The sequence below is a fragment of the Chiloscyllium plagiosum genome, chromosome 30, assembly GCF_004010195.1.
Source record: "Chiloscyllium plagiosum isolate BGI_BamShark_2017 chromosome 30, ASM401019v2, whole genome shotgun sequence".
Classification (NCBI taxonomy): Eukaryota; Metazoa; Chordata; class Chondrichthyes; order Orectolobiformes; family Hemiscylliidae; genus Chiloscyllium; species Chiloscyllium plagiosum.
In genome coordinates this window covers 18,681,929-18,707,242 of record NC_057739.1, presented here as the reverse complement: position 1 = coordinate 18,707,242, position 25,314 = coordinate 18,681,929, and the positions used below count along the sequence as shown (strand labels likewise).

The following is a 25,314-nucleotide window of genomic DNA, read 5'->3' as shown; positions in this document are numbered from 1 at the left end:
CATGAGTAGAGTTGAAAAAACTCATTTTGTTAAAGATTTTCATCTTGTATCCATCATGATATTCTGCACAAATTCCAATTCAAGTGTAAAACCAGCATTTGCATTATCATGAGTGATGAGTGCTGGTTGATTGGCAAGTGAACTCTGATTGGTAGAAGACACTGCCATAGAAAATGTTTCCATTAATGCTGATTGACAGTTAACTGCTGGGCTTTGTTCAAATTTTAAAGTAGACAACTTGAATCTGATTAGTCAGGACATTGCCTGAGAAATGAAACAGTGAATGACTGTCACCTATTTTGCTGAGGTGATATAAGCACAGTGTGCCTCCATGTTCTTTCTGTTTGGAAAGAACAGGGTATTGAGTATATATACAGTAAGCAATACACGCAAGTGCACTATACTGTGACCCTGACTGATAATCCTTAATTGAGCGTCAGCATAATTCTTCACATGTTAAGATTATCTCGCAAATATTCTTCAATTGCAGAATCACACTTAGGGTTAGACACTATATTGCAAGCTTTTCAATTGTGGCTTAGTTGGGTGTAGTTACTAACTTGCTTGATGTGAACAGGCAAAGGGACATGCTGTTTGACATAATCTGTGAGTCTTAGTGATTACAGCCTATCTACCTGGCATCACGCCAACACTGAAAATCACATCACTCATTTCTGATGTAGGCAGTCCATCTTTTTGGCTGGAAAGCAGCATTTTGTTTGTGGTGAACACCTTTCATATTGTTACTGCATTGTAGCAGCATAGAACAGCTAGTTTTACCTGTTATTCAAACCTTTGGGATATTTAGCTTTCGAGGGTAAACTGAAGGGACTGGACTGTTTTCAGAGTGACTTAAGCCATTCCTTGACTTTGGAGAAAGTGAGGATTGCAGATGCTGGAGATCAGAATCAAAAAGTGTGGTGCTGGAAAAGCACAGCTAGTCAGGCAGCATTTGAGGAGCAGGAGAGTTGACGTTTTGAGCATGAGCCATTCATCAGGAATGGGGGGAGGTGGCCAAGGGGGCTGAGAGATAAATGGGAGGAGGGTGGGGTTGAGGGGAAGGAGCCTGGAAATGCAATAGGTAGATGAAGGTGCGGAGTGAAACAGTCAAATGAGCTCCCATTCCCCATTGTTCTGATTGAGAAAATGACCTAGGAATTCTCTAATACTGTCTATCACAAACCGACTTTCACTGGTGAATATATGTTCTGGGTACATCTAAAATTATCCTTAAGAACAACCTCATAAGTAGGTCCATGCCATTTGTTCACTGTGCAAACTCGGTGCTGAAATATAGCACATCAAAGCTGTGCTGTGGGATAATGGCTACCCATAAACTTATAAAGGCCCTAATGTGGTCTCTCTTTGTCCTGAAATTTGCCCAGTCTACCTCAGATTGTCATGGAATAGTAAGATATCTCAAATATTTGAGCAGCAAGTGAAACTAGCTGTTTCACCCTGCTTTTATGTAGTAACCATGTTAATGGGTTTCACCACTAATACCGTGCTGCTGTCAAGGCAAAAGGAAGTTCTGCCTATCGCACAAATGAGTATATGGTATATGAATTTCAGTGCCATTGTGATGCCTGGTATATACAATGTACATCTCGAAGACAAGCCAATAATATAAAACAGCATGACCGTTCAGTGAAACACAAAAATTGATAGACTAGCCATTTACAATGAGCTGCACTGGCAGAATTTGCAACACAACTTTTAACATTAGACGTAATCTACAATTAGACAGCATTTGCTTGATAATCCTGAGTATGTAAGGAATTAACATTGACACTGACATACACTTAATAATAAAGACCTGGGGAGTGTGCTGAACAGGAGACTTTGGGATGCAAGATTACAGTTCCTTGAAGGTGGAGTCACAGGTAGACAGGGTACACTTGCCTTTATTGGTCAGTGCATTGAGTATAGGAGTTGGGATGTCATGTTATGGCTGTACAGATCATTGGTTAGTCCACTTTTGAAATACTGCATTCAATTCTGGTCTCCTTTCTATAGAAAAGGTATTGTTAAACTTGAAAAAGTACAGAAAAGATTTAGAAGGATGTTGCTGGTGTCAGAGGGTTTGAGCTATAGGGAGAGGCTGAATAGACTGGTGTTTTTTCCCTAAAACATCAGAAGTTGAGGGTCAACCTTACAGAGTTTAATAAAATCATGAGGGCATGAATAGCATAAATAGACTAGGTCTTTTTCCAGCCTAGAGGGTATAGGTTTAAGATGAGAAGAAAAAGATATAAAAGAGTCCTAAAGGGAAACGTTTTCATAGAGTGGATGGTGTGTGTATAGAATAAGCTGCCAAAGGAAGTGCTGCAGCCTGGTACAATAACAATACTTAAAAGGCATCTGGATGAGTATATGAATATGAACAGCTTAGAGGGATATGGGCCAAGTGCTGACAAATGATTAATTTAAGATATCTGGTCAGCATGGATGAGTTGAATTGAAGTTTCAGTGTTGTCTACCTCTATGACTCCAACCAATTTAGGATTGCTCGTTGCGCTCATGTGTAATGGAAGCTCAAAATGTTAACACACAGGGCCTTGTCCTTTGCTAACAAAAGAAACATTTAGAGCACCACGCCTGTTTCAAATCACCAAAAAGGCTGACTTTGGTGAAACAAATCCAGTGAATGCTGGAGAAATCTACCGGGTAGTCAAACCATTCTTGAAACGTTAACTTTATTTCCACAAATGCTGCCCTGACTGTTCAGGATCTCCAGCGTTCTCTCTGTTTGTTTCAGATTTCCAGTATCCGTTGTATGTTGCTTTCATTCAGGTGACTAGATGGTTTATTTTTCAGGTCAGTGCACTAATCAATCAGATTCACCCTGCCTGATTTACAATTTAAACAAAACCTAGATGTTTACTGTCAATCATCATTAATAGTTGTATTCACCATGGGACTGCCATTACTAAACAGAGTCTTCTTGCTAATCAATCAGACCATCTTCTCATAAAGTATAAACTTTTTTTTTCTCCTGCATTGGTATTCTTGCAGAATGTTCTGATCAGTCCACGATGAAAATTTCTATTTGTTTCAGCAATTTCCAATGTTACTCAATCATCAATAAATAGTGGTTCCACTCACTGCATTTCATCTAAGTCCCAAACATTCCAATGTTTGTCTGCAGGATCTTGACTGAAACCTTAGTAAAATACAAAGAATGAGTTGCAGTCTTACTCCAGTTGGAGTCTGCATGACATGATAGATTAGTTCAGTGTCTGAGATCCAACAGCATTCTTTAAAGAATAGGAAGGAGTTTTTTCTGCTCCTGATTCGTAACGATTCCTCAAATTACCCAACCTACAAATGACACATTTAATTTGGTCAGACACTTGAGACAATTAAAATGCATTATATTAGCGAAATTATTAATTATTTGATTAACTATTTTCCTGTTACTCATCAACAAATATTCATTTATAATGAACCAGCTCATTATAAATGTCCTGAAACTTTCTAGAACAAAGTGAGCCCATTCAGCCCACGATATCTGTGCGGCTGAATAAATTAGCCACCAATTCTAATCCCACATTCCAACGCCTCGTCTGTCAGAGAATAGGTCCTATAGAATAAGTATTTGCACCTATACCATATCCTCAGGGTCTTCCAAAGCCCTTAATTTCAGACAAAAAAAGGTGACCAATCTGTGCACAGGAGAGCCTCCCAAAAAGTAATGGATGAAATGATGAATTGAACAGTTTTAATGATATTAATTGTCTTGGTCTGAATGGTAACTGAACTCCTGGAGTAATCTCTCAAGTCCACCTGAGTGTCTTCTCTACAGTTCATTTGTGCAGGCAGCTCGAGCTCAATTTAACAACTCACCCATGCATTACATGAGTAGAATCTCCAAATAAATTCATCAACATTATTCAGGAAGGGCTTAAATAACTGGCTTCCACATTAGTTCAATAATTTCAGTGAATCTTCCCATTGCAGTGCATGAATCGAAAACGTGCAAGTCTGATTGCAATTAGCTACAATTGCTTGGTTTGTCTACAAAACCTATCCATTGCAATAAAAGAGAAATGTCAAAGTTTACATCACATCCTGATGTAAGATACTCCTTACTGAATCTATCTGGCTGTAACGTTGTTAGTTCAGCACAACTATTAGTTCTTTTGTACTTGTCTTGAAATGGTCCAACATAATATCAATCTGATCCCAGATATAATCATTGCCAATTACCATTTAAAGCAGTAAACCAATGTCCACGAAATATTAAAATAAATCTTGTGAATGCCTTTGTTGACTCAATTAGATGTTACATCTTTATGGGTTAAATTTTGTTATTTTTAGTTGTAAAATTAAACAGTGTGACAATTGTTATACATTTAAGGTTAACTTTGTAATTCAAGTAACAAAGTGGAATCAGAAGATTGACTTTCATTATTTAAAATTAGTTTCAATTTGTTCAGAATCAGCTCATGATATAATATGTAAAATAGCTCTTTGCCACAGGTTTTTCAGTGACTATTGGAACATTAAGTATGGGCAAATAACAGTTGCTAAAACATAAACTGTAACACTTTGTTTTCTCTTTTCAAGGTATTTGGCAACATTGCACTAGATGATGACAGTGCGATTAATCGCCACAACAATTTTAGGACTTTCTTACAAGCCCTAATGCTCTTATTCAGGTAAAATAACAGAAAATGTGTTTTTTTTCTAAAAAAACCCATAAGTTTTGCAATGCAAATGATCCTGTGCTAACACAAGCTATGACTATAGTGACAAATATTGTGACATTACAAGTTTCGGGATTGATTCCAATCGATTGTTCTCAGAATATATGCTTTGGATTTTCTCAATGCTTTTCTCCATCTAATCATTTCCAGTCATGGTTTTTAACATCTGAGCGCAATGATCTTTATTTGAGTAAATGCAGTAACTATTACATTGAACATGATATCAATGTTTTTTAAATTGTGAGTCCAAGCCCCAGATTACAAACTACCACAAAGGCTGAAAAGACTAAAAGCTACAAAGCAGTTCAGGATAAGGCATTTTAATAGTGTCATAGACTCCCTACACTGTAGAAGTAGGCCATTCAGCCCATCTAATCCACACTGATGCTGCAAAGAGCATCCCACTCAAAGCCTAAGCCATCCTTGTAAGCTATTCTATAACTCTGCATTTCCCATGGCTAATCCATCTAGTCTGCACATCCCTGAACACTAATGGCAATTTAGCATGGCCAGTGCACCTAATCTGCACACCTTTGGATATGGGAGGAAACCAAAGCACCCAGAGGAAACCCGCAAAGACATGGGGAGAATGTGCAAACACTGCACAGACAGTTGCATGAGAGTGAACTCAAACCCAGGTCCCAAGTACTGTGAGGCAGCAGTGCTAACCACTGAGCCATCGTGCCACCCTTTGGTTTTCAGAAACAGAAAAGCTTAAGAAGGAAATGCTAGTAAAGGTGGAGTTCTAGACATTTGAGCTTCTGGTGAAGAATGTGGTTAAACAGAAGATTTCAGTGATTTCAGGTTTCCACAATGGTAAGATGTGGTGAGGCGTGGGAGACAGAGCACAGGAGGCCACTTTTCTTTAAGTCAAAGGAGATAGTGAAGTCAATGATATCATCTGGCTAATGAGTTAGAATCGATAGCTGTCACTTGGACTTAAGAGAGTCTTGAAGAAATTATATCTTGCAAAATTGAAGGAAATGTAATTTCAGTTGAGAAGGAGATTTGATACCATTTTCAGCACTGTATTGGGGAAGCTGTGGGATTTAGCTGTTAGAAAAGTGACAGGGTGGAAATGAGGACAGAGATCTGAGAATCCTAAATTAACAAATAACAGACGGAGAATGAACTATGACTTGTCACACTAGATGGACAAATTGGAGGGAAACTCAATAACTGCGTATATAGCTTTACAGGGATCATGTAGAGTCATAGAATGGTTACAGCAAAGAAAAAGGTCACTTGGCTTGTCATGCCCATTACATTTGTAAGGTTGGTTCAGCTAGCTCCATAAACCCTATGTCTTCCCAGTAGTCCAGCTAGTTTCTTTTTTCTGTTCAGACAACTATTCAATTCCCTTTTGAAAGCCACAACTCATTCTCCACACTCTAAAGCTTGAATTCCAGATTGTAATCACTCACTGTGAAAAGATGATTTTCCTCATGTTGCCTTTCGTTGTTTTGCTAATCATCTTAAATTAGTACTTTGTAGTTGTTGACCCTTCTGCCAATTGAAACATTTTCTGAGTATCTACACTGTTCAGGCCCCCATCATAATATTGAATATTTCTATCAAATTTCTTTCAGTGAGCTCATCTCAAACACAAATAGCTCCAGTTACTCTAAACTGTCGTCACAACTGAAGTTCCTCATCACTGAAACCATTTTTATAAATATTTCTGAATTCTCTCTGATGCCTTCATCTCCTTCCTAAAGTGTGGATCTCAGAATTGGACACAATACTCCAGCTGAGGCCGTACCAAGGCTTCACAAAAGTTTACTGTACCTTCCTTGCCTTTGTAACCGATACCGCTATGTTGACTATGTATAAAGTGCAGGAACTCTTATACTTCATTAAATAATTTCTGAAGATCATGTTTATTATGAACATCACACCAGATGGCACAAAAACAGTGCTCTATTGTGACCTGATGTCACAGAGCAATAGAAGAAAATGGCACTGCTGAATATATCTGATGTGAATAATCCACTGAAGGTGAATACTGGGGGTCAGAGGGAGGTGGGGGTGAACAGACATAGCAGCAGCCCTGCCTACTGGTACTGCCTTCCAGAACAAATGTTCCAGAACAGAAACTGGCTGTCTCTTATTTTGCTGTCTTGTAACAGGAGTAGCTTATGTACATGGTCTTCAGGATCTTTTTGCATTAGCACATGTAGCTTGCAGTAAATGCTAGCTGGTTGACTTCTCGGTACACTACCTTCGTCAACCCAAGTCAACCTCCCTAGATTCAATTACAAGCAAAGCTTGGCAATTAACACTCAGTCATCATTAACTGGTGCATTGTCTATGGTAATGCCTCTACTCATCAGAAATCACATACCAATAAGGCAGCACTCTGCTCTCATACAGCAGAAATGTTGGCTTTCCCTTAAATTGGTATTCCTGCAAATTGTCCTGATGAGTAAGAAGAAAAGTCTTAATTTTTTTTTCAGAATTTTTCAAATTCTTTGCTACCAAATGGTTGCTTCTCTGTTTAGTTAATCCATCATTCCACTAGTTTGTCTATGCCTTTTTGGAAGCTTATTACTGTCTTCCTCATAGTTCACAATACTTCCAAGTGTTATTACTGTAGGTTTTGAAATTGTGTCCCACGCCATCTGTGGCTGTCCCTCAATTTGAGAACGACATCCATTTTGAATCACAGTTTAAGCCACGGATCCTTATGTGTGTGAAGAAGGGGATTCCTGACCCACAGACCTTTGGACACATGGGGAAGGATTTCCAAAAGGGCAGTGGGAACCAGAGTGCAAGCTTAATTTCATTTCCTTTCCTTCTTTGAGGCCACTGTACCTCATCATCAAGGCATTTAGATTGAAGTGCTATGCAGCTTGATGGTCAAGTGGTTGCCATTTTGAATGATTGCAATTTTGAATGGTAGCAAGCTCCTCCCAAAGATAACATCAGTGATCTTCAACGAGAACTTTAGAGTATCTTTTTGAAATGTTCTTTTGCTTCCCAGCATGCAAACCATTTGAGATGTGACAGGGGGAGGCTCTATCTGGCCCTGGTGTCCGGTCCATCAAAGTTGATTTTACAGGATTGTTTAGGAAGGACACTAATGTTTGGTCAATGGTCAGTGGTGACTTCAAAGGATACAGTGGAGGCACAGCTGATGCAATTCCTTCCACACTCTTATCATTTATACACATTGCAGACCCCTGCACTTCTGGAGTGTAGAGGCAGCAATTGCTCTGTAGTACTGTATGGTACTTTTCAGGTCCAGTTTTGTAGTCCAAATAGTACAGGCTTTGAAAAGGTTATTGGAAATAAAATCTAATGCCAGTCAAAATGGTTAGTAGAAGGAAAGAATGTCTGGATGTTCTCTGCAAAGACTGTTGCAATGCAAATTAGGGGAAGAAAGGCAAACCAAAAAGATTATTTTAGTCTTTGAAGGGGTCAACTGTGCAGTTAAGATTGCAGTGTGAGCTGGGGATTCACATCAGTTGAGTAAGATAACTTTGGCAGGGGGCCAGTTGGGCATTGATTGATGGACGGACAGATCCACAACAGATGATGCTTTCTTTCAACAAAATTGCAATTTAACAATTCATAGACTGGATTCAGGGAATTTACAGTGACATGTAATGTTTGCTCAGGTAGGTTCTGACTGATCAAGTCAGCAAATGTAATTGATAGAATGGTTCCTGAGGCTGCAGAAAGATGGGTCTAATTGAAGTGAAATTTAGTGCCAGATCTGACAGAAGATGAAAGGGGACAATTCCAAGTGAAATAGTGGTTGTCCAAAACATTATTTAGATCCTCTCTGTAAAGGAGGATATTCTGCCTATCTTTAATCAGTGCACACTAACTGAAAGCACTGCACTCACACAATTCTGAAATACATTTTACTTACTTAAACATAATTCTCTGTCATGTCCTCATTTGAAAAGTAAGATAAGTGATTGCCTTCCTGACTTTTTTCTTATTCGTCCATCACTAGTAAGGCCAGCACTCATAGAGTACCAAAAGAGGCCATTTGACCCATTGAGTCCACACCAACCTTCCAAAGAATTTCCCAGCCAGACCAATCCTCCACCATGGCTAATCCACTTAGCCTGCATATCCCTGGACACTATAAGGCAATATAGCATGGCCAATCCACTTAACCTACACATCATTGGATTGTGGAGGGAAGCTGGAGCACCCAGCAGAAACCCATGCAGACATGGGGTGAACATGCAAACACCATGTGGACAGTCACGTGAGGCTGGAATCAAATCTGGGTCCCTGGTGTTGTGAGGCAACAGTGCTAACCACTGAGCCACCATGCTGGCCCCATCCCTAATTACCCTGGAGAAGATGATTGTGAGCTGTCTTCTTGAACTGCCTGCAGTATCTCAGTGTAGGGACACCCATTTTGATGTTAGGATGGGAGTTACAGGATTTTCACACAAGGACAGTGAAGCAGTGGTGATACAGTTTCCAGTCAGGATAGTGTGTGGCTTGGAGGGGGAGTTACAGGTGGTGATGTTTTCATGCATCTGCTGCCCTTGTCCTTCTGGATGATAGAGAGGTTACTTATGGATTTTATGATCATTCTTGACAGAAAATTGCATATAAATTACATAAGGTTTTAAGTTCTTTTTGCTGCATGTCTCCAACCATGTTCTATTTGCAGATGGATATTTTAACAATGGAATTACCAAGACAGCTGTGGCCTTCCTCTGTCTATGTCTATAGTAGAAATATCCCAATCCCAATTAGTGTTGTTTCACAATGGCTTTACATAGCATCTTCCAGCAATGTTCTTGTGAGTTTTAACCCTCCTCTTCTAAAGATACAACTCATGCTGACCTGCAGTTCAAGGACACAGCCCCCAAGTGCTCAATCAAAGTGTGAGGGAGTGAGTGTTTGACCATCGTATTTTACTCTGATCACACAACTGGGCCCAAGTCAGCCCCCACACAGAATCCACGTTCCAGCCAGACAATAATCAGGCTTTAAGAACTTTGGCTGAAATCTTCTGCATCTATCCCAGGGAGTCTAGAGCCGACTATGGAGCCTTAACCCCCTCTCCATCTAACAATTGCTGTCACAGTGCTGAGAAAATTTCTGCTTCAGACTTTGATAAGAAAACATAATCCTACACATGTGAAATCTTTGAATGCTATTAGATAACATTAGTATCTGCTAATCCCCAAACATAAGATCACAGAGTCTTACAGCACAAAAGGACATCATTCCACTGGCTCAATTAGCTTTTTGAACGAATTACCCAATTTACTTCCATACACCAGTCTCTCCCCTGAGTGTCCAAAAAACTTCTGTTCAAGTCCCATGATCCTCTGAAAATTGTTAGACAATCCATTTTCATCATCCTTTCAGGCAATGCATTCCAGATTGTAACAACCTTCTTATATGATCCTTGTTTTCATCTAATTTTTTAATGTTTTAAATCTCAATCCACTTACTGGAAGATACCATTTCTCCCAAATGGTTCTGTCAAAATTCTTCATAATTTTCAAAAAACTTAATACTTTCTTGCTCCAACAGGAATAATGACAGCTTTTCCAATCTCTCCCCATAACTAAATCCCCTCATTCCTGGTGAATATTGTCCAGAACCCTCCCCAAGGCCTTCACATCCTTCCTAAAGTGGGATTTGGATGTCCATAGTTGGGATTCATATTATCTACCTTCACAAAATGAGAAACTGTTGCTATTGTCTTCCTATTTGGCCAAAGCTGATGGGCTTGACTTTGTCTCCACCTGAATTTGTTAGGAGATTGAGACTATTGAATTATATTTTTAAAAAATTGAACATATCTTTTGCAGGAGTGCCACTGGAGAAGGCTGGCATGAAATTATGTTGGCATGTCTGAGCAAAAGCCCATGTGATAAAGACTCAGGCACAGAAGCCAATGAATGTGGAAATGATTTTGCCTATTTCTACTTCGTATCTTTCATTTTTCTTTGTTCTTTTCTGGTAAGTGTGAAGCTTTGTAACACCAAACTATTCAGCACAAACAAATTTCAGGTTTCTTTCCTATGCAATGCAGTGTTTAATCCTTTGGAAATGTTCTCTTCAACTCTTTATGTAATGCATGGTGTCTACATCAACCACTGCATGACATGTGCAGGACTATTTAAATGCAAATGAGAAATTTACACTACAGAACTGCTCATTGCAAATGAAGGTAGAATTTCATAAATTCAAGCACTGATGTGATCCTTTCATCTTTTCAGAGTCCTTGACTAACTACTTACAATTTGAAAGGATAGACAGAGCTAAACTCAGTACATATTTTGGAGAGACCCATCATTTTTCAGTTGTGCTTTGTGTATGGTTCAAAAGATTGGTCATTAGAAAGATAGAAACATAGAATATAGGCACGGGAGTAGGCCATTTGGCCCTTCAAGCCTGCACCATCATTCAATATCATCATGGCTGATCATTCAATTCCAGTATCCCATTCCTGCTTTCTCCCCATACCCCATGATCCCTTTAGCAGCAAGGGCCATATCCAGCTCCCTCTTGAATATATCTAATAAACTGGCCCCAACAGCTTCCTGTGGGAGAGAATTCCACAAGTCTAGAACTCCCTGAGTGAAGAAATCTTTCCTCATCTCAGTCCTTACCCCTTATTCTTCAACTGTGACCCCTAGTTCTGGACTTTTCCAATATCAGGAACTTCTTCCCACATCTTCTGTCCAGTCCCATCAGAATTGTATATGTTTCTGTGAGATCCCCCTCATTCTTCTAAATTCCAGTGAGTACAAATCCAGTTGGTCCAATCTTTCTTCTTGCATCAGTTCTGCCATTCCAGGAATCAACTGGTGAACTTTTGCTGGACTCCCTCAATAATAAGAATGTCCTTCCTCAGACTAGGAGACCAAAACTGCACACAATACCCAAGGTGTAGCCTCACCAAGGTCGTGTATAACAGCACAAGACATCCCTACTCCTATACTCAAACCCTCTCACTACCATTAGCTTTCCTCACTGTCTACTGCACCTGCATGTCACATTCGGCTGACTCATCAGTGTAAGTGATTGTACTCTGATCACATTCTCCAGGAAAGCCTTCAGCATCCAACTCACCATCCTCCTTATGGATCAAATCCAAGAAATGTTTGTCACCAACATGGTGATCTAGGTGGTGAATAGCTGGTTTAGTGATACCCTGCAAGTTATCATGAAACAGTATAAACATTTGGTGCCCCCTGATTTTTCCTTTGCCTTGTCCTTTTTCACTGCATGTCCTGGATATCTTCACTAAAAATATTGCTGAATGCTTTGCTTTGTACTTGGAGGAGTGTTTTGGAACTTAATACAAGGTGTAAACTATGAAAAGATGAAACATTGATCCTGTAAAGCAATAAGATATGCATGGTCTCTTAAAAGTCAATGTTGGCCCTATGTGGATCTAGTAAGTAGTTTAAATTACTTTATTTTCGAAGACAGACATAATGGCGCTCTCAAAACATAGAATGGTTAATAGATTTTGATCTTTATTTTTCATTTCAATATAGCTTTCCTATTAAAAAATTAATATATTCTGAGTATTTCAGTCATCTTCATGAGGGCAGCAATACAGGAAAAGAGGATAAGGTGAGAACCTAACAGTGAATGTATAGAATCTGGGCAGCCAACCCCTGCAGTATAACTGATTAATATATTATTCAGGATCCATGTGTCAGGACAAAAATACAAGTATTCAGACCATGTATAAATTCATCTATAGCTTATATTTTGTATGATCTTCTGTCAAACCAAGCTGTGAAACAAAATGCCTCTGAATCTGAATTGGCATTACAGTTTGCAGATGTTATGTAAAATATTGGGGTCAAATCAATGACAATAAAACTGTGCAAGGTTTATGCTGCAAATTTCTGATTAGATGTCCCAATAGCACAATATGCCAGGCTGTACCATTGAAAGATATCGTATGAACTGATGTTTCCTCCATTTGTTCAGATCCCAGTCTCAAAGTAGGTAACTGATGAAGAAAAGTACTGTGAAATGACTGCTTTTGGAAGTACATTGTATTTTGTCTTCAAGTTGCAAGTAACTCTGCTAGATGTCTGTCATCATGTCTGCTGCCCAACACTTTACCCTATAAGTTGATTCATTTCATGGCTATTTGTTAAATATAGGGGAGTTAATAACTAAGGATTTAAAAACATGAAAATAAATTTAACTTGATTGCTGAGAAAAATAACTTCATTAACTTATCTAAAATACTCTTTTTTCCCCTCTTCAAATTATTACTTGAGAACTGTATTATGCCTTGAAATATCAGATGCAACAAGGCATTATGGAAGTCACAGGTAGAGTGGATTTGGAGAGATAACAGGATTTACATAATCTTAATTTAACTCATGTTGTAGTTTTCCATTGTTCAAAATTGGAAAAGGACTTGCACCAAAATTCTCACAAATTACTCACACATTTGAAAATAAGCCACATCCAAAATGTTTTTCTTTTTGACTACCTTGAGAGCTGAATGTCTGTATCTGAATCCAAATGGCTTCTGAGTTCCTGCACAAAAGGGCTGGTCTAAATTTGCTTCCATTTAGCTGCACATTAAATTCATTATAATCTAGTGATTTGTTCACCCCAGAGAAAACGTTTGCATTTGTATTCTTGATGTTTAGCAATAGGTGAAAGCATTTACTGAAAATCATCATTTTGCATGGCAATTTCAGTCATATATGTCTGTAAGTGTTCCTTATCCATTTGAAAAGGACACATAAGTACTTAGCACTCAGCTCAATTTACACCAAGTTACTGCAATAATTAAAGTTAGAAATATATATTAACAATTATTTAACAGCCATATTAGAACTACATGAGCCTTACAATTGCAGTCTAATGCCATCTGAAGCCTTTGCTTTGACAGTTCTTAAAAAAATTCCATTCTTTCTCTGTAATCTCGTCCTGCCTACAACCCCCAAGCATCACCGTATTCTAATTCTGACTTCTAACACATCCTTGATGTTATTAATCTTAAACTAGCCATGCTTTCAGTTACTTAAAGTCTAAACTCTGGTTTTCACTCCCTAAATATCTCTGTAAGTCTCCCTTCTAAATGAAAATGCTCCTTAAAACCTAGCTCTTTAATTACAATTTTGGTTATTCATCCTAATATCCTTTTAAATGTCTCAGAGTTGAACTTTGTAAGATTAGACTCTTGTAAAACACTCTGGGATTTCCCTTTACTATTTTAAAGATTGTTATATAAATTGGTGTCCTTGTTCTCTGTTATCCAGTGTTGCTCATTTGGAGGACTATTATGATATCAAAGATTATCAGTACAGATTTGGCTTTGAAAATGAGAGAGCTGTCATAAGGATATTAATGCTGATTAACAGCAAGATGTTGAATAATGAACTGGAAGACTCTCTCACAGCCATGTAAACTGGAGCACCTCTCAGCCCAAGTATCCAATTGACAAAAGCAACATCCCAATGTTTCAATAAGCTAAGCAGACCCTAGAAAATCCCTAGCATCAAGCAGAATGATAGTGATCAAGGACTTGCCTAACATCACAAAGAGGCAATCTACATGGGTTGCAAAACTTCAAACCTCAGTTCAGAAAGATATCATCATTACCAGTCATGCACCATTGTGGAACCAACTCACCAAATCACCAAAACTTAAATTACCCAATTTGTCACAGCATCAAAGCCTCCTTCTTGCATGATGCTGCCACCAGCAAACTTTTTAGAATTCAGGCACATGTGCATTCATTGCACTGACCTTTCCTGTCCTTGTAAGCATTTTGATGCACTACAGATGTATATTCAGTAAGAACAGATGTCGCTGTATTGATTTGGAGGCCCATTCCTCAGCCCTGACATCATGATAAATTGAAATAAATCTTTGTGAAAGTCTTTAACCACACGGTGCAGTGAAAGTTTAGGAATAGGAAAGGTTCACTGTATTTTAGTAAATCAACCCCATCTAGCTTTTGTACCTATTTCGAAAAGAAATCTGAAATCATATTAACTTGTGGAATCAGTTAGCAGGATGAAGCAGGCAGTGCTGGCAGTTCACAAGCTAATTTAAAGCTATATTTTCCTCCGTTTCAAGGGAACAATGTCTGGTTCCCTTCTGTAATTTATATCCTGCCAAAAAAAAAGTGGGAAAAATACTGCTTAAAACATCAGTTTGTTGGAAAAAATAGATTTACTCAAGAAGGGCTTAATTTTGTTTCAAACAAGTAGTGCATAATTTCTTCAGGAATGGTACTTCAAGTGAAGTATTGATCCTCTTAAAATGGTATCGAGTATAGCAAGCCAAGAAGAACTGATCTTTGAATTGATCTTTCTCCGCAACTTGTCTGTAGCTTCAACACTCTATTTGCATTCTGTTCTATAACCATGAGGTACTTAAGGTATGATTTGTCTAGATAGCATGCAAAACAATACTTTTCACAGAACCTTGGTACATGTGACAATGATAAAATGAATCAAAGAAACTTTTCTTCCTTGTTGAAGCCTTCTTCTGCCACAGTCAAATTAAAAACTAAGTAAATATTTTATTCTAGGTCAGACCTGGATGTAATTAACATGAATACTTTGAAATATTTCTAATTGCAGATGCAAGGATGCACGTTATCAAACATTTAGTAACTCCATCATAGTAAAATGTTTGTAGAGGTGAACTATTATTCATTCATTTTGTAATCTTGAACACTTAAATGGGTTCACTTTAAAGGTTCTTTGTCCCAAAGAAAACAAATCAGACATCTCTTATGTTTCATCACAATTTAATTTCTTGATAGCCAGAATTATCTTTAATGGTTTACTCCACATTGTCTCTGCACTGGTAATTCCATTGGTCTGAGTAGCCCAGTGAGTAATATGGGTTTGACTAATGACATTCAGAGCAGTATTTTAAAGCTTTTGATTTGTATTGCATCCCTCTGTTAATACAGCTCAGTACTCTACTTAGTCTTTAAAAGAAGAATACTCTGGATGTTGGAAATCAGAAACACAAATAGAAATTGCTGGAAAAGTTCAGCAGGTCTGGCAGCATCTGTGGAGAGAAAACAGAGTTAACATTTCGGGTCCAGTGACCCTTCTTCAGAACTCAGGCATCTGCCAGCCTTACTATGTTTTTCCAGCAATTTCTGTTTTTCACTCTTAGCCTTGTGATAATTGCAGTGGGAACGAAATACTTTAATAGAGTTGTCTATTGAATTCCTCTCCTTGATTAATCCATTACATTTGCAGTTCCATTTCTTAATTCCTGTTGTTTTCAGTTATTTTCTGTGATATTAATAATGTTAATCTTTGTTCATGTTAACTGCATCGACATTGGCTGGTTTCAGCATTTTCAGAAATTGATTTTGCAAATGTTCATTTTCTTGAAGTAACAGTTTTGTATTCATCAATTATTTAATGGGATCATTTTGTTCCTTTTTCCAGATGTTAAATCTTTTTGTAGCTGTTATTATGGACAATTTTGAGTATTTAACCCGAGATTCCTCTATCCTGGGACCACACCACTTGGATGAGTTCATTCGTGTCTGGGCTGACTATGATCCTGGAGCCTGGTATGTGAAATAGGCATTATTATGTAGCAATAAAGCCAGACGTGTGAAATGATTATGTAATCTTTGAACAGCAATGAGAGTAGTAATGTTGTCAAACACATGTGATGTCAAACTGTTAATTTATAAAATACAAACAACAAATTGATTTGAGAGCAATACTATGCCAAGCGTATCATTCATAGAAATATGTTACATCTGGCTTTACTTATCAGTGACTCTATAATCCAAAGATGTAATAAAAGTGAGCACTAGTCCAAAGAAGTTGCTGAACATATCACCAGAACGCAGCAGAGATCAGCAACTCAAAGCAATATCATAATATGATCACGCCAGCTACATTTTCAAAGAGTTAAAGGGACTGGTAAAATTCTCATAACATTTTCTTTTTAGTTCTATCTTTTTTCACACCAGGAGTCTCATTGTATATTGCACCATTCCTCAGCCAAGATAGTGCCAAAAAAAGGCCATTACCAATGCCCTCAAAGTAAAGGTTTCTATAGTATGCACAGTAATGCCCTGTGGTAACTCAGTCTGCAGTTTCCTCATTTCTCATTGTGACATTTTAATTGATTTCACCATTTGTCGAGTCAACTAAGACCTGAAATGCAATTATATGAACGACATTGTATGAAGATTCTCTGCCTTTCATGCAATATGCCATTGTTGCTACTGACTGACTGACAACCTGCTGAGTGTTTGAGATCCAGCAGTGTATTTACAATTGCTTATCTGCTTCCGCATTGTTTTCTGATGCTTCCATTTTGGTCATGCTTATGTCTGCTCATTCCCATATGAACAGTGATAGGGAGTCAAAAGGCTGGATTTAATTGCTTTTGGTGTATTGACAAAGGCGGACTGGAAAGTAAGTTGTCCACTTGTTCCCAACACCATCATCTCAGCTTGATAAATTGAGCACAGATGGCCAATTACTCACTGCCTGATGGTAAGAGGGTGAATTATGGTTGGAAGGAGGTCTTTGCACCTAGGTGGGAGTCTAGCAAAGAGGCTTGGCCATGACAATCAAGTCAGTCATTTGAAGGATCCCTAGCTCTCTGAATCTCTCTTTCCTTTTTTGCAAGCTAAAATAAATCATAAACCATAGGGGGTACTGCCAGCTTCACCAGCTAAATCTGCTGCTGCCTGCAGCCCTGGTCATTGTAGCAAAACCTTTTCTTCCTCCTTTGTGTCATCCCATGATAACTGTTGTAAAATATTCCCAAAGCATTGTCTGTTGAATGCCCAAAAATTACAAAAGTTACATCTGAGTGGCTCTTTAATAATCTCAGTAGCTTGTTAACTGGTCATTTAACAAGGAGGGTAGACATCTGATTTCAGTACTCTATGCCATACATTACTGTGGAGACTGCCGCAGTGATAGCATATTGCTGCTCTCACGTTGTTTTCCCTTCACAGTGGATGTGGTGGTCTGGGGTGATTGGGGTTGCCGCAGCTGATGGCTATCCAAATTGTAGCCATAGAATGTAGCCCAATGTAAAGATTTGAGAAATGAATGGTATCACAGAATCCCTCTGGTATGGTAACAAGCCAGCTGGCCCAACAAGTTCAGACTGACCCTCTGAAGAGCATCCCACCCAGATCAATTCCCCAACCTCATTACATTTACATTTTCCATGACTAATGCACCTAACCTACACATTCCTGAACACTATTGGCACTATTGGCAACTTAGCTTGGCCAATTCACCTAACCTGCACATCTTTGGATTGACAAAGGAAACCAGAGCACCTGGAGGAAACCCACGCAGACAAGGAGAATGCGCAAACTCCACACAGACAGTCACCCAAGGCTGGAATCAAACCCTGGTTTCTGGTGCTGTGAGGTAGCAGTGCTAACCACTGAGCCACTATTCTGCCCACAATGGTATTTCATGGTCTGACATGGTCTCACATTGAAATTGAAGGCAAAGTAGGATATTCCGATCTTGCATGGGAACCGGTTTGGGAACTGTCATAGCAAATATAATTTAGAAATCATTATGCTAATGACCCAAGATTTGTATGGTAAGCCTTCTGGGCACAATACATCTGACAGAAGCCTTAAGATAAATGAAGGAGAGAGTTCCAAAGTGCTCCATAAAGGGAGACCTGCCTGAAGCTAACTGATTGGGTCAAAGTCAAATAAAACCTTCAAAACATTGAAACAGTCTGTGTTTTAAGACATGCCCATGTGATTTATTGACAATCAAAGGCCAACGAAGCTTTGTTGTGACTGATTCAGGCATGAATTTGTTTTGCTGCATGTTCTTACATTTTGTGGATATCTGGTGATAATTTAGCATACCTTTGTTATATTCTATTTGCAAGAACTGCTAGCCTTTGGAGAAACTGTTGGGGAAGAATGTAATTAATGCTGGGAGTCACCTGAGACTCTAGATAATCATGTCAGCAATATTAATTAAACTTAAGTTGTCTGATGCATGATGAAGGGACATGATCAGAAGTTTTAAATGCTATCCAAGGGCAGAATTAGTCTTAGGAAAAGCTGGAAAATTGTGACAAAAATACTCAGCATGTTAGACAGAATCTCTGTTGGAGGGAGAAACAGTTAGTGGCTTGGGTTTTCTGCTGCCCAGCCACTTCTTGCTCTAGCATAGAAAGGGGTATCACATGGGGTCCTACAGAATCCCTATTTTTCCACTCCACCTGGAATCCTTCGAAAGTCTCCAGTTAAATCAGAGACTTTGGATGGTTCAGATCAAAGTAAGTAAAATACTCATTGTGTAAAAGTTGTTAATGATAACCTACATAATCTAACTCCTGAGTAACTATTAAACAGACATGTCACACCCCCGACTACACTTTGACCAGACCCCTTATACCCCCCAACCCATCCCTCACTCCTGTTAGTTCATACTGTACCCAGCATGATATCCCTTTCCCCCTCAACCACATTGGACCAGACGCAATACCAGCTGACAGTAATACTGTCCTAGTAGGAGTCCAAATTGAAATCTGGCTTGATAGATCATAATTTTAAATTTTTGCAATTGATTACCATGAGATGGCTAATCAATGAATATATTTAATCAAGGCTGCAAATGTTCCTTAAGAAAAAAATACCAGTCTATTACACAAAAAAACAAAGCCTTATATCTGAAAGTTCTGAATGATCCCAACATAACCAACACTTCAAAGTTTCAATGTGTTTTTCAACAGCATCCTTTTAAAGATACACAGTCCCAGACAAATGTCACTTTGATCTCAAAACTTAATTGACTCTTTCCTTACATAACTGACTCTTGCCAGTTCTCTTTCTTGCACTGCTGAGACAGTTTTTGGTCTTCTTTCCAGTAATAATGGCCTTGCACCCCTTTTTAGTTTCAAACATTCTTGAAACTTTAAAATTTCAATACAAGCTCTCACAACCTGTAGACTTCACAGATGAAACCCTTTTTGTTGGGCTGACTGTTCTCCTGCACTGATAGCTTGATTGTTCTGCTGGGAGGTAGCTTCTCTTCTGAACTGAAAAAAAACAAATATTGGCCTCTGGTCTGTCTTCTCTGTCTGTGGTGAACCCGGCAGTATAAATGCTTGATTATTTAAAATCAGGCATCCTGCTGGCACTTAACTGAATCACAGACTTCCTAGGAAATAATGTACCTAGGTCAATGTTCCAAACCATTTTGATATATTTTTAAAAAAGAGTTGCCTTAGCCAAATTAAAACCACAATCTAACTGCCTCTCATAGGGATGTACAGTATGAAAACAGACCCTTTGGTCCAACTCGTCCATGCTGACTTTTTTTTATTTCAAAAATATACTTTATTTTGATTAGATTCCCTACAGTGTGGAAACAGGCCCTTTGGCCCAATAGGTCCACACTGACCCTCCGAAGAGTAACCCACCCAGACCCATTTCCCACTGGCTGATGCACCTAACACTATGGGCAACTTATCATGGCCAATCCACTTAACCTGCACATCTTTGGACTGTGGGAGGAAACCGGAGCACCCAGAGAAAACCCACGCAGACACGAGAAGAATGTGCAAACTCCACACAGACAGTCGCCCAGGACTGGAATTGTACCCGGGTCCCTGGCGCTGTGAGGCAGCAATGCTAACCACTGAGCCACCGTAAAATATTTTGATGATCTGTACAATTGGTCATGCCATACATACCATTTCTTTGCATACAGAGATACAGTAATCATTCATATATACAGGTCTGTACATTGACTCTCCATATATTTAGCTGAGGCTTCAGCAGAGCCCACTTACTGCGTAGGCCCCTGTTCTTAGGCAGGCAGACGTTACACAGTGGTCTTTCCCCACCGCGCCTTGGCAGCAACTGCCCCAAGCTTCAGCGTGTCCCTCAATGCGTAGTCCTGGATCTTGGAATGTGCCAGTCTGCAACACTCAGTCAGGATCAGCTCCTTCAGCTGGAAGATCAACAGGTTTCGGACAGACCAAAGAGCACCGTTCACTGAGTTAATGATCCTCCAGGCACAGTTGATGTTCGTTTCGGTGTGCGTCCCGGGGAACAGACCGTAGAGCACGGAGTCCCATGTCACGGCGCTGTTCGGGACAACCTCGACAAACACCACTGCATTCCTCTCCAGACTTCTTCTGCATAGGCACATTACAGGAGGAGGTGTGTGACAGTCTCGTTCCCCCCCCCGCAGCCACTTCGAGGGCAGTGTGCGGTGCGGCAGAGAGTCTGGGCGTGCATAAAGGATCTCACAGGCAGAGCCCTTCTCACCACCAGCCAATCCATGTCTTGGTGTTTGTTGGAAAGTTCTGGCGATGAGGCATTCTGCCAAATGACTTTGACAGTCTGCTCAGGGAACCGCTCGACAGGATCCGCCCTCTCCTTTTCCCGAAGGACACTACGTGCTGACCACTTCCTGATGGACTTGTGGTCAAAGGTGTTTTTCTTCATAAATTTCTCTATGAAGGACAAGTGATACGGAACGGTCCAACCACTTGGACCGTTCCGCGGCAGCGAGGCCAGGCCCATCCTTCACAACACCGGTGACAGGTAGAACCTCAGTACGTAGTGACACTTGGTGTTTGCGTACCGGGGATCCATGCACAGCTTGGTGCAGCCACACACAAAGGTGGCCATCAGGGTGAGGGTGGCATTTGGTGTTTCTTCCCCCGTTGCCCAGAGCTTTGTACATCGAGTCCCTTTGGACCCTGGCCATCTTTGATCTCCATATAAACTGTTAGATGGCCCGGGTGACTGCGGTGGCACAGGTCCTGGGAATAGACCAGACCTGTGCCACATATAACAACACTGACAGTGCCTCACACCTGATGACTAGGTTTTTACCCATGATGGAGAGCGACCGTAGCTCCTCACTTTCTTGATACGCTTCCCCCAAGGCTTGGTGCACGCCCCAGCACCCCCCGTACCAAATGCCCAGAACCTTCAGGTGGTCAGTCCTGACGGTGAAGTGGATCGAGGATTGGTCGGCCCAGTTCCTGAAGAGCATGGCCTCGCTCTTGCCTTGGTTGACCTTGGCCCCTGAGGCCCGTTCGAACTGGTCACATATGCACATGAGTCTGTGCACGGACAGCGGATCCGAGCAGAAAACGGCGACATCTTCCATGTACAGGAAGGCCTTAACCTGCAGGCCCCCGCTGCCAGGAATAGTCACCCCTCTCAGGCTCGCATCCTTCCTGATGGACTCGGCAAATGGCTCTATGCAGCACACAAACAAGGCAGGAGAGAGAGGGCAGCCCTGCCTGACTCCAGATCTGACTGGGAAGCTATCTGATTCCCACCCATTGATTGAGACTGCACTGACAATGTTGGTGTAGAGCAGTCTGATCCAATTGCAGATTCCCTCCCCAAAGCCCATTTTGGAGAGAACATCTCTCATATACCTGTGTGATATCCTGTCAAAGGCTTTCTCCTGTTCCAGGTTGATCAGGCAGGTGTCCAACCCTCTGTCCTGCACGTATGTGATTGTATCCCTGAGGGGTGCGAGACTCTCAGTGATCTTCCTGCCCGGCACAGCACAGGTTTGATCAGGTGGATCACTGATCCCAGAGCAGAGCCGACCTGGTTGGCGATGACCTTTGCCAAGATTTTGTAATCTTCATTTAATAGTGAGATTGGTCTCCAATTTATGATTTCCTCCCTCTCCCCCGTCCGCTTGTAGATGAGGGTGATGATGCCTTTCCTCATGGATTCACTCATGGTACCTGCCAGAAGCATACTGACATTCACCTCCAGCAGGTCCTGGCCAATCAAGTCCCACAGAGCAGAATACAGCTCGACTGGTAAGCCATCGCTTCGGGAGTTTTATTCTTATTGAAGGACTCAAGGGTCTTGGTCAGCCGTCCAGAGATAGCGGCTGGTCCAGCCTCTCTCGTGTTCTGTCATCTAGGACCTCCGTGATAGAGGACAGGAACGACTGGGAGGCCGCGCTGTCGGTTGGCTTTGAGTCATACAGACTGGCATAGAAGGATTTGCTGATCCTCATGACGTCAGCCTGAGATGACTTTATCGAGCCATCTTCTTCCTTCAGGCTGCTGAGCACGGAGCTCTCTTCGTGCACCTTCTGGAAGAAGAAACGTGAGCACATCTTGTCCTGCTCCACGGAGCGGACCCTGGACCGGAAGATTATCTTGCAGGCCTCCGAGGCAAAGAGCGAGGCTTGCTGGCCCTTCACCTCCTTGAGGTCCTCCGTGACATCGATCCCCATTGTCTGCATAAGGAACAGGTTCTGCATACTTTCCTGGAGTTGGGACAGTTTTCCCCGCCTCTCTCTCTCGCCTCCTGAACACCTTTGAGGACGAAGAACCTCTTGATGTTCCCTTTTACTGTTTCCCACCAGTCCGCTGGGGACTCAGAGGGGTTTCACGGTTCTCCAACCTGCATAGTCCCTCTTGAGCTCCTCAATGTTTCCCAGGGTCAACAGCTTTGTGTTGAGCTTCCATGTTCCCTTACCAGTTCACTGCTCATCCTGTAGGTGACAGTCGCCAGCAGGAAGGCAGTGGTCAGAGAAGAACACCGGCTTGACGTCGGTGGATCTGACCAAGAGCGTTCGGGACACAAACAGGTAATCTATCCTTGAGCGGATAGACCCGTCTGTCCGTGACCAGGTGTATCTATGCAGCGCTCTGTCTGCAGGGGTGGTGAAGACGTCGTGCAGCTTGGTATCTTTGACCATTTCAATCAGGGCTCTGGACGTGGTGTCCAGTTTACTGTCCTCCCCGCCGGATCATCCATCTGCATCAATGGTACTGTTGAAGTCTCCGGCCAGAATGACCGGCCTGGCCGTAGCTAGTAACAGTGGGAGCTGCTGCAGGACAGCCAACCATTCACTCTTACCCACTGGGGCGTACACATTAATCAGTCTCAGGGGAGCATTCTTGTACATGATGTCAGCGACGAGGAGGTGCCCGCCCACCACCTCCTTAACCTCGGAGATGGTGAAGTTGCCTCCTCACAACAGGATACCCAGGCCAGAGGCGCAGCTATCGTTGCCCTCCGTCCAAACTGACGGCCCATGGGCTCATGAGCTTGACCATCTCCTGTAGCTGCTGAGGTGTGGTATCCCACACTCCTGCAGAAACAGGACATCGGCTTTAACGTTGGCTAGGAAGGCCAATTTTTAAACACATCGTGTAGCAGATTTAATGTTACACACATTAACACTGGCAATTTTTATCCCCACTTGAACAGTTTATGAGGTTACCAGTGTCCCTTTGCTGCTGGTCCAGCCTCTCTGGGGTAGCTATCTGCATTCCTGTGGTGAACACGAACTGCTGGACACTCGCAGGACTGAGGTAGCTGTCCGGCTCCACGCAGCAGGCATTTCCCTGCTCTGGTGTCTTTGGGTCGGGACCAGGGTTTGCACAGTCCCGTTCTCTGTCTGACAGAGGGGCTGTCTGAGGATTGCTGTTCCCAGTTACCTGGAGCTGTGGGGCGGTGGGTACCACCTGGTTCTCACCGGGTAGGAGGTGGTCTTTACCAGCCCTCTAAGAGGGTTCGTTGTTTCCTGTTTGGGTGGTGCTGCCCTCCTTCCTCCCCACGGCGCTCTGTCTCTTCCTCTGGTGACGACCGTCCTTATGCCCGTCCTCACCGTCGGAAGAACTGCCTGTAATCTCCTCATGCAAGTGTCGTTTCCCGCTTTGCTGGGTGGCTTTGGGGAGCCTGGCGAGGTTTCCTCTTCCTAGTTTTTACAGGAATCCACTCCTCTGCCTCCTTGGTTTGCTCCTCCTCCATTTCCTCCATCTGTCCTGTAGGAGCTTGAACTTGTCCATGCTGACCAGATATCTTAAATTAATCTAGTACCATTTGCCAGCATTTGGCCCATAACCCTTTGAACCCTCCCTACTTGTGCACCAAGCCTTTTAAGTGTTGTAATTGTACCAGCCTCCACCTCTTCCTCTGGCAGTTTGGTCCATACACGCACCACTCTCTGTGTGAAAGTCTTTTTTATATCTTGCCCCTCTCACCTTAAACCTTTGCCCTCTAATTTTGAACTACCCTATTATAGGGAAAAAAGCTTGAGTATTCATCCTATCCATGTCCCTCATGATTTTATAAACTTCTAACGTCATCTCTCAGCCTCCGATGCTCCAGGAAAAATACCCCCATGATAACTCACCTTGACTTCCTTTCCACTCATCACCAGCACTGACCCTGGTAGATGGACAGCCCTAACTGATGACTGACCAGAATCCTGAATGCTCTCTGTGCAGCTCCACAACTGACAATCCTTGAATCTCATTTCTCATTCTCTGGACTGTAATGATAGTGAGCCTGACAGCTATTCCAGTGGATGATTGACCACGCCCAAACCCCGGACTGATAACAGACATGTCCTTTCCTGACTTTACCAAGATCAGGCTGGTGCAGTCCCCTTGACTTGACTGAGGACTACAATCTTCGACTTAATGACACAGCTTTTCAGTTGAGGTCCAAGCAGTGTGTTTGTTGCATAAGCTGCTGGCATGTGCTCTATTGAGATGGAAGCTACGGTCACTCTCCATCGTGGGAAAAAACCTGGTCATCAGGTGTGAGGCACTGTCATTGCTATTATACGTGGCACAGGTCTGGCCTATTCCCAGAACCTGTGCCGCTGCAGTCACCCGGGCCATC

General features: G+C 41.5%; 1 protein-coding gene across 10 annotated transcripts in view; it reads left to right on the top strand.

The window, feature by feature from the left end:
• LOC122564768 (probable voltage-dependent N-type calcium channel subunit alpha-1B) overlaps positions 1-25,314 on the top strand; it is a 594,873-nt gene that overhangs the window by 521,838 nt on the left and 47,721 nt on the right. For all 10 annotated transcript variants that reach the window (XM_043719974.1, XM_043719969.1, XM_043719970.1 and 7 more), the window contains 3 exons: positions 4,570-4,661; positions 10,508-10,658; positions 16,109-16,236. In XM_043719974.1, the coding sequence (XP_043575909.1) occupies positions 4,570-4,661; positions 10,508-10,658; positions 16,109-16,236 (371 nt within the window). The remainder of the gene's footprint in view (positions 1-4,569; positions 4,662-10,507; positions 10,659-16,108; positions 16,237-25,314) is intronic.